The 10,118-nt window shown below is 34.1% G+C and overlaps 1 protein-coding gene across 1 annotated transcript; it reads left to right on the top strand.

Annotated features, from left to right (window-relative positions):
* The first annotated feature begins 9 nt into the window (after positions 1 to 9).
* On the top strand, positions 10 to 9,588 carry LOC128164351 (tubulin gamma-1 chain). The gene is made up of 13 exons (XM_052828150.1): positions 10 to 176; positions 409 to 459; positions 804 to 865; positions 1,133 to 1,300; positions 1,655 to 1,723; positions 2,762 to 2,841; positions 3,102 to 3,228; positions 3,456 to 3,542; positions 3,729 to 3,878; positions 4,163 to 4,315; positions 4,956 to 5,117; positions 5,503 to 5,694; positions 6,356 to 9,588. Exons 1-13 carry the CDS (start codon positions 128 to 130, stop codon positions 6,383 to 6,385), a joined length of 1,380 nt encoding a protein of 459 aa, XP_052684110.1. The 5' UTR covers positions 10 to 127; the 3' UTR covers positions 6,386 to 9,588.
* The last annotated feature ends 530 nt before the right edge of the window (positions 9,589 to 10,118 follow it).

The following is a 10,118-nucleotide window of genomic DNA, read 5'->3' as shown; positions in this document are numbered from 1 at the left end:
GTTTCAGATTTTACAATTTTTGTAAACAGGAAGTGGACGGTACCCGCCAAGAATACAAGTTTGTACGGGAAAAAATGAATTGATACATAGTTTTATAGAACAAAACATCTAAGTTACATTCAACAACATGCCTCGTGAAATTATCACCCTTCAGCTGGGACAATGCGGAAACCAGAGTAAGTGAATCATGTACTGTGTTTCCTATTGACAGTCGGCTGTTGGTTAGCCCGAATTTCTTCTTTAGTTTTCTGCTGCCGTCATGCCATATTGACCATTTTAAAATGATGAAAACTGCTGCATAAAAATCTTTAAAATAAATGACTGAGAAAAAAATATTCGCTCTTTACTTTATTTTTAACAGCCACATGATTTTTATATATTTCAAAGGTGATTTTGTTGACTTTGTAGTTGGTATGGAGTTTTGGAAGCAGCTATGTGCAGAACATGGAATAAGTCCTGGTATGTTGTGGTAGTGTAGAAGGATAACTACAAAACAACATGTTCACTCAAGAGCTTATCTTTTTTGTAAAAAAAAAAAACTCGTTGACAGCATAATCATCATACATCATGACTGGTCGATACCTGATGATTTTATTTCTGTTTTAGCTAATTATTGATTTGTTGGTAAAACAATTTTGTTAAATCTAGTAAGGAATTTTATGAGTTATATGCCCTCATATAAAATCAGAGTAACAAGATTGACATTCATCAATACTGAACATACTGAAAGATAATTTAATTTTCGAAGCAGTTATTAAATGAGTTATCAATTTAGGAACTGATTTACCTGAATGATTTTGTAGAGGGAATATTGGAGGATTTTGCCACAGAGGGAACAGACCGCAAAGATGTCTTCTTTTATCAGGTACATTAATGGTAACATCAAAACCTCTAAATCAAATATGTATGTGTTGGTTATCAACAAAAGGCTTTAATGCACACAACAGTTCTAAAGATAATATGCTTGACATCTAGTTGCATGAAAAGTCTTATTCTAAAGCCATGTAATTTCCTTAAATTAATTGAGAATACAAAACAGAAATACAGCTTGAAGATATCACAATGCATGATATTAACTACAAAGCCTGAAGGTGACATGACAATATTAGATTCATTGTTGTTCTGATTGTAGGCCGATGATGAGCACTACATCCCAAGAGCTGTGCTGTTGGATCTGGAGCCTCGAGTCATCAACACAATCATGAACTCACCGTACGCCAACCTGTACAACCCAGAGAACATCTACCTGTCCAAGCACGGGGGCGGGGCGGGAAACAACTGGGCCTCGGGATACAGCCAGGTATGACTCAAAACACACTCAGACCCATAGAAAAAGATCCATGTTTCATTTATACAAAATGTCCTTTGAATTACATTATTAGACACCCCCCCCCCCCCCCCCAAAAAAAAAAAAAAAAAAAAAAGAAGTTACCTTTACTTTCTTGTTCAAAAAATGTTTAGATATGATAAGGCAGGCAGGTATTTAAAATTATTCACTATTATCAAGTAATCAGTATGAATTACTTCGCCTTTAATATTATAATTTGTTGGAATCATAACTCAACATAATAAATGGCTCATTTATCTTTCATTGACATGTAACTGATATTGATGATTAATTGACATTGACATTGGTGTGGTTCTTATTCTGTAGGCTGAGAAGCTGTATGAGGAGATCTTTGACATCATTGACAGAGAGGCCGACGGAAGTGACAGTCTGGAGGTGAGGACTAGAAAAATATGAAAGAGATTTTAGTGATATTTACTGTGTACATGTTTATTTTCACTTGTGTTATATTCGCCCTTCTACGCTTGCAAACGGCTTCGCTCATTCTTCAATTCGCCCAGATACAGTCATGTTAAAAGAGATATAAATTGAGACATTGAAAGGACTATGTGCGGTATGGTCAAATATCTGCCCCCGATTTCAACCAATTTTTAAATAGTATCGTATAAAAATCAAATCTTCATTAATCATTGTATAGAGGATGCCTAAAACTTTAATCCTAATTTTAGTCATCATTGCTTGTTCGCTGTTTATCTATGACGTCATCTAAATGACCTAATTCCCGCAAATTTGCAAACAAACGAAAATATTCTCATTTTTGCTCTATATTTTGCATTCGGAAGTATAGAGCGCAGGTCTGCTCAAGTGCGATTTTAACATATATTTTTCTTCAGATAGTTATACCCATTATACTAAAAAATGGTACTTGAGCAAGCCTGCGCTCGATGTTTCCCAGTCGAAAAATCATCGGAAAACACCCATATTTTGCTACAAAACAACAATTTATCAAAATAATGCAATCTTCATGACGTCATTTCTACATTATGACGTCACTGTGGTGATAACCTTTTACACCTTTATTTCCAATATGATTTTAACTACCTTTCATCTTATTTTTAAAGCTCTTTTTAAAACTTTGATTTTGGGGGCAAAAAGTGCATAAAACTGCACATAGTCCTTTGCCCAGTCTTAAATTAGCCCACTCACAACATGGGCGAAAGGGAAGAAATTAAAACAAGGGCCAATATTTCCCTGCATACACTTCTGAAAATTCATGGACAGAGCAACATTTGAGTAAAATATATTATTTAAAATAGAAAGCAATTATCATGATATGAATTGTAAAGTGACACAATTATCGTGATACGTATCGATATAGAAAGTAATGTATCATCCCAGCCTTAAAACCCAGTCTGATATATTATGGTAATGTAAACATGATCCATAGTTAACATATTCTTTGTTCTTATATAGGGCTTTGTGTTGTGTCACTCCATTGCTGGAGGGACGGGATCAGGGATGGGGTCCTACCTACTGGAGAGACTCAACGACAGGTCAGCCATGTTACACACTTACTTACAGAAAATTGGTGTCTCACTCTGTAAACTTGCATCTTGATTAGCAGATTGTAATGTTAACATCCATGGTATTTGTTGACACAATATCTGTATTTCAAAGTCTGTTGATTTTCTTCTTGAATTTAATTGTATTTACTCCTTGAAAGTGCGGAGTATTTTTTAGAATTTTTATGTATATTTACATATGTTACTAGCATGGCAAAAGAAATTGACATTAGCATCTTCTTTATCTGCAGATTTCCTAAGAAATTAGTACAGACGTACTCAGTCTTTCCAAACTTGGATGAAATGTCCGACGTAGTCGTCCAGCCCTATAACTCACTGCTGACCCTCAAACGACTCACCCAGAATGCTGACTGTGTGGTATTGTTCTTTTATAAATAGTTCATAGAAAGTAATCTGATTCCTCTCTCTCTCTCTCTCTTTCTCTCTCTCTCTCACACACACTCACAAAAAATTGACCCAAAATGTAGAATGGTACATGCAAGTTTTTTCTTCACAATCTTTATTGTACATTGTATAAGAAAATATGATTGATTTGATATAATATTTGTGTTGCATGATTAATTTGACTTTGATATGAATTGTAGGTTGTACTAGACAACACAGCGTTGAACAGAATAGCGGCCGACCGTCTTCACATAGAAACTCCAAACTTCTCACAGATCAATCAGCTGGTATGGATGAATTCTACTGACACGATGCACACTTTACATGACTTTGATAGTTCTATTATTGATTTTGCACCTCTTAATCATAATGAAGATGATAAAAATCGTTCGTAAAGTAAAACAGTCACAATATTTTTAACTTGTTTTTTTTTCATTACAAATGTGACATTGAAATAAAATGGTATTCTTCAGGTTTCTACTGTTATGTCGACTTCCACCACAACGCTGCGTTACCCTGGTTACATGAACAATGACCTGATTGGTCTGATCGCGTCCCTGATCCCCACACCCCGCCTCCATTACCTGATGACTGGGTACACCCCACTGGCCACAAACTCACAGGTGAGAGATCGGAAAACCAGCAATTATCTATAATCTGCGATGAAATTCAGTTTATTTAATGCTGTTAGAGTAGTTAATTTTTTACAATTTTATTTAGCATCTCTTGTTTACTGATTTACCTGTATATGTTGTGCACAGGTTTGATAATACTCTTTAAGAATCTAATTTACCTGTGTACAAAATTATTTTTTAATTAATGTAATTCTTTTGCTTAGGAATCTTATTGACCTTATTTACCTGTGTATGATCGTACTGATATACCTGACTGTATATGTTTTGTATAGGTGGCCAGTGTCCGTAAGACGACTGTTCTTGATGTCATGCGGCGACTTCTGCAGCCAAAGAACATGATGGTGTCCACACCTGTCCATCGCCAGGCGAATCACTGCTATATCTCCATCCTCAACATCATACAGGGAGAAGTTGATCCCACACAGGTATGTCTACCCCCCCCCCCCCCCACCCCACTCATGCCAAGGCAAACCATTGCTCTATCTCCATCCTCAACATCATACAGGGAGAAAGTTGACCCCACACAGGTATGTCTACCCCTCACCCCACTAATCACGCCAAGGCAAACCATTTCTCTATCTCCATCCTCAACATTATACAGGGGGAAGGTGATCCTAGACATGTGAGTCACCCTGCCTTAAACCCCACCCCATTCTAACCATCTCATGCTATGGCAATCTCAGGCTAACCACTGGTATATCGTCATCCTCAACATCACACAGGGAGAAGATGATCACACACAGGTAAATCTTACCACCCCCATATCCCTAACCACAAGGTCAATTACTGCATATTTGATATCATACAGGAAGACATCAACCCCACACAGATACAGTCCATTTCAACCCCCACCCCTAACACCTTTCCTACTTGTTTTCTTGCAAGCCATCCACTGCAACGTCTCCATCCTCAACTCTATACAGTCTTAAGCCCTTTCTTTATCATTGACTTTAGGCCAATCAGTGTTTGCCACTCCAAAAATAAGAATATCACAATTTATGAAGTACATTGTATATAACTACATTTATATTTACATTCGTACTTCATCATAATTATATTTTATAGGTGCACAAAAGTCTACAGCGGATCAGGGAGAGAAAGTTGGCCCAGTTTATTCCGTGGGGACCAGCCAGTATACAGGTGGCCCTCTCCCGAAAATCTCCTTACATCCAGACATCTCATCGAGTGAGCGGCCTAATGCTGGCAAACCACACCAGTATATCTACTGTAAGTCATCGTTCCTGCTAACATTTTCTTTTCCAATTGTGGTAGAGTCAGATATATGGCATTCCTACTAGCTGTAGTTAGTTGGATAACCCTTAGGCTCGATCGGTAGAGTGCTGGACTTGTGAGTAGAGGCAAAAAGTGTCTCTTACACAATTTTAACCATTTCAAATAAGAATTTGATTAAACTCATGGAATTTTAAAATTTGAATTTTTAAACTTCAGAGAATTTTTAATTTTTATTTGAACTGATGAAAAATAATTTTTGTTTCATAAGCACTAGAGATATACTTGTTAGAGTTATTTTCCATCTGATGACGAGTGCTTTTTTGGTTTCATTAGGATCTGTATTCTAACTCGCCAATATTTGTTGATTTCATTTGTACAGCTATTTGAGCGCACCCTCCACCAGTACGACAAGCTTAGAAAGAGAGAGGCGTTCATGGACCAGTTTAAGAAGGAGGCCATCTTCAAGGACAATCTGGACGAGTTTGACAACTCAAGGGAGGTAATCCAGCAGCTTGTGGACGAGTACCACGCGGCCACAAAGCCCGACTACCTGTCCTGGGGGACACAGCAGGTGAGGGTCATACATTATTGGGAGTGTTGGTGGGTGTACAATAACGAAGACTAACCCTTTGACAAAAAACCATTTTCACTCCATCATAGCATCTTTGAAAGTTGACCATTTTAAATTTTACGTATTTATTTAGGATAAAAAGTCAAAGAATGTACAGAAGCTTCACATCTATACAAATATATTCATATTATAATACTTGTGTATTGTTGCATGAATTAAGTTTTTAAGGACTTAAATTAAGTCTTTGAAAATAAGTAAATTTTCTGAATCATCAAAGTGGAACATTTCCTAAGAATTGAAATAAGTCAAACCCTATCTATTCCAGTTTTGTTAGTATGTGTATTGAATTGATATGATTGGAATTTTAAGTTTAATTTAATAATACAAACCAATAAAAGAGGTTCTTGTTAATTTTTCATGCTAGAAATTAGTTTACTCAACAATATTATGAAATGATTAGATAAAAGTTGAATTGGTCTGTGAAACTGCTATATTCATGGAACGATTGGACACAAGTTCTGGCTGTCAATGAAACACCTAGATTCACTGATGTGTGATACTTGTATAATCTTATGGTTCATAAAATTTGAAAGGATTTTAGTAATTGTCGGATATATCTCATATATTATGGTTGTAATTCTCCTGTTTACCTTTGTTTCAGGCGGTTGCAGCAACTGGGGAGAGATTATAGAATGGCAGTAACAGTTCATTAATTTGACAAATAGAAAATGAAGCTGCAAAATGTCGCCTGAAGTCTGAAGCAAAAAACATCGAAGAACAAAAGATCAAACTGTCAGAGCTCCTTGAATTGTTCTGGTCAGTCCCATCAAGAATCTCCACAGAATCTCTTTTTATATGATGATACAAGCAAGGAGTATGCATGTACTTTAGAGGCTTACCTGTATTGTGGAGTATTGATGCAGACTGGTTTGGTGGAGATGAATTATTTATTTCTTCTAAAAATTTATTCAGATTTGTTTGTGATGCATTTTTTTCCTGGATTTACAATACATTGTATAATTCAGTACTTGTTAAAATGTAAATGTATTTGTTTAAGAGCATGTCAATAATTTAGAATGACTGGTTGTGGAAGGATGTAAGTTTTAAATACTGTAAAATCATTACAATTAGTGGTGGCTCAATTTTCGTGGTAATTGTGGGTTGTCCTCACCCACGAATTTACATCCTTGATGAAATTAAATTATGCAAATATTAATTTTTCTTACTGAAACTGAAAACACGAAATTACATCTCCATAAATAAGCAAAAAACCCACAATCCACGAAATTTGACCCCCACAAATTTAAATGATTCCACAGTACATCATTTGTAAAAATTGCATTGCATCATTCATTTCATTGACTATTTATTTCCTAAACTGTTATCAATGTTGGGAAATATGAAGGAAATATGTAAAGAAAAAACCAAGTGCTGTCTCTATACGTCTTTCACTTGATATTAACTATAGATGCCATTGGATGCATCTAGCTATGGTTTGAAAGGATCTATTTGGAACATTTTTTTTTCTGAACAGTGGGTTCTCAACACAGACATAGCTCTGATGATAAGTTTGCGGGTACTACGTACATGTAATACATTGCAAAAATTACTGTCTGTTGGTCATTTTGCAGAGAAAAAAATTCAGCAAAAACCATGATTGTATTACATGTAAAGTATATTTTAATTGTCCATCTTTAATGTGCATTTTGTAAATCATTTACATATGGCTTACAAAATCTGTGTTCAGATTGTAAATGTATTTCAAAGTCATTGTAAAATATTGTAAATCCCATTGTTCTGTTCATAAATGAAAAACATTGTTGACCAATAATGATTGGTTTTTTTATGAGGAAATTTGTTCAAAAATGTATTATTTTGTGTCATATCCATTATACATTAATGAATAAAATAATGAAAACCTAGAAGAAAATTGATTACTGTTGTAATAAATATATGACGACTTTTAACTTATCAATAGCAAATTGAGAACTTGTATGCTACAGAAATATTTGTTTACACTGAAAATTTCATCTTATGGATCTTGTTTCTATTTAATGCATTCATCAATCTAATGTCGGATGAAATGTAATCAATTTTTTGTTCGAGCCTGTAGCATTTCGAGGTTATAGACATATAAATCCCAATTGATTCATGTCGATGATTCCTTCAAGCATACAATCTTGTGTGCCTTCCTTCTTGATTAATTCACATTTTCACTGTACTGAAATAATTCTTCACATTATAATAGAGAATAAATCTAATGGGCATTTTCCATGTGCGTGGTTTTGACTTTAGGATGTTTTCCTCTTGAGCCTAAGTTTTTCAGTTCTACCCTGTAGCAGCACCATCTCATTCAATGTTTAAAAACTCTGTAATTTTTTTGAAGCTTCCTTGTTTTGTCCGAATCAATGAATGATTATATTGTAAATGTACTTTCACTTCAAAATTCTCAGAACCCCTTAGTCATTACCATATCTCATTCTTGTTTTGACAATGAATGATTTAAAAAATGTAATATTTTTGATTTACATAGGGCACTTTGTTGGTGGAAAATAGTGGGACATGAAATATGACTTCATTTCCTCACTCGTCTGGTTTTATTTTCAGTTAGGGCCACACCAATATAATTTCCTGTTCATCAGACATCCAGTGAAAAAAAAGTACGAGTGGGCGAGAAATTAAATAATAAAACTATTATTTTTTGTTGCCAAAATTTTTAGGTGGTACATATTATTAAATAAATTTGTGCGGACGGTTAATTTTTTACTTCTTGTTTCTAATTTTAAATTAAAACTATATTGAATGCTGCATTCACAGTGAAATACATGCACTTAATATACAGATTGGGAAAATTAAGTTTTAACTTAGTATTTCGAAATATTTTGTATAAACATGTCATGTATATCAGTAATATGGGCAACAATTATAATTAATACAATGTACCGTATATACATTTGTGTATATAGTGTGGAATCATTTAAATTTTTGAGGAAACAACTTTCATGTATTGTGGGTTTTTTTAAACTTTTTTGCTTATTCATGGGGATGTAATTTTGTGAATGCGTTGGTTGTCAGTATCGTTTCGAAAAAAAACTTTTTAAATTTGTTTTCTTTGAGAATGTGAAATTGTGGAGAAGGACTTTCCCACGAATACCAAAAAAATTCCACCACCATGTAGTAATGCATATCATACGCTAGATTAGCAAAAGACAAACTCTGAAATAGTTGCAATGAGTTTATTGCAAAAGTTTCTACTTGTTAATTGTATATTAAAATAAAAATGTCTACCTGTCGATTCAGCATCATGACGTTTGAGAGAATGATCAACAAGAGAAAAAAATCCCCACACGAAACAAGTTACAATCTCTAACAATCTGTAGTTTATACACCAATAAACACATACACTGTTCCTACAGAAAAGTTTCCACTGAGAAATAAAATTATACATGTACCACCAAAAGCAAAAAGTCAAAATCATTACACTGAATTGTGACATCAGGGTTAAGCTTTGTTGTGTTTTTGTTTCATTGGTCTGAGTTTACAAACACATAAAAGTTTAAATAATCCTTAACATAACAATCATAGATGTAGTACACAAGGTACACGTACATGTTGCTAGAGCACAGACACACAAAAAGATAGATTTAACAAAACAATCTGAGATCAAGCAATTTCTTTTGAAAATCTTAAAAAATAATTCTACATTCAGAACAGCTTGGGAATAATTGTGACAGAAATCAGATTTTTGACCTTTCATCTCTTTTATCTAATTTTTTGTAAGTATCATGTATCATGTGACAAAATCAAAACTCATTAATTGAAGGGTTCAACTTGACATAGATGTATCTAAATTGATGACTCAGTTTTCCTGTATAGATTCATGAAATTAAACAGGCTATAATCAGAAAAGAATTTGTGACCTGAGTCACTAGGGAATATTCTGGTAACCATCTCAGTTTTCCGTAAAATTTGTTTCAGGAAAGTATTGACTTCTATGCTAACATAACAATGATGAATCAATTTCCTGAAAGTAGGACATGTTTATATTTTTTAACATGGATTTTTCAAAGTTCTATTTTCAGTTTATTTCCTCATTTTATCACAGAGTCATGGGTGTAATCAAACCCTGATATTCACAGACTAATCAAATTTTTTTTAAAAAAAAAAAATGAATTACAGATAAGTTATTCAGTGAAAACCCATACCTGAATAGCAAAATGTCCTTGGAATAATGGGACAAAAAGCTGAGATGAATGTTAGTAAAATAATGCATTCTGTCAGATGAACTTTGTTTCAAACCTCAAAGAGTAAAATGTTCAACAACAATTTACCAATTAATATGAATTAAATGTAACAATAGATCAGATTTAAACTACCTGGTAGATCAACATTTCTGGATAAGAGGAACAGTGATCATTATTTTT

This window comes from Crassostrea angulata, chromosome 9 (assembly GCF_025612915.1).
Source record: "Crassostrea angulata isolate pt1a10 chromosome 9, ASM2561291v2, whole genome shotgun sequence".
Classification (NCBI taxonomy): Eukaryota; Metazoa; Mollusca; class Bivalvia; order Ostreida; family Ostreidae; genus Magallana; species Magallana angulata.
Note: the sequence above shows the minus strand (reverse complement) of the source record. Positions and strands in the feature narration are given on the sequence as shown.

Coding starts and splice junctions, on each gene's coding strand:
- LOC128164351 (XM_052828150.1), top strand. CDS start 128: ATGCCTCGTGAAATTATCACCCTTCAGCTGGGACAATGCGGAAACCAG. Junction 1,301..1,654: donor GGGCCTCGGGATACAGCCAG/GTATGACTCAAA, acceptor CTTATTCTGTAG/GCTGAGAAGCTGTATGAGGA. Junction 5,118..5,502: donor ACCACACCAGTATATCTACT/GTAAGTCATCGT, acceptor TCATTTGTACAG/CTATTTGAGCGCACCCTCCA.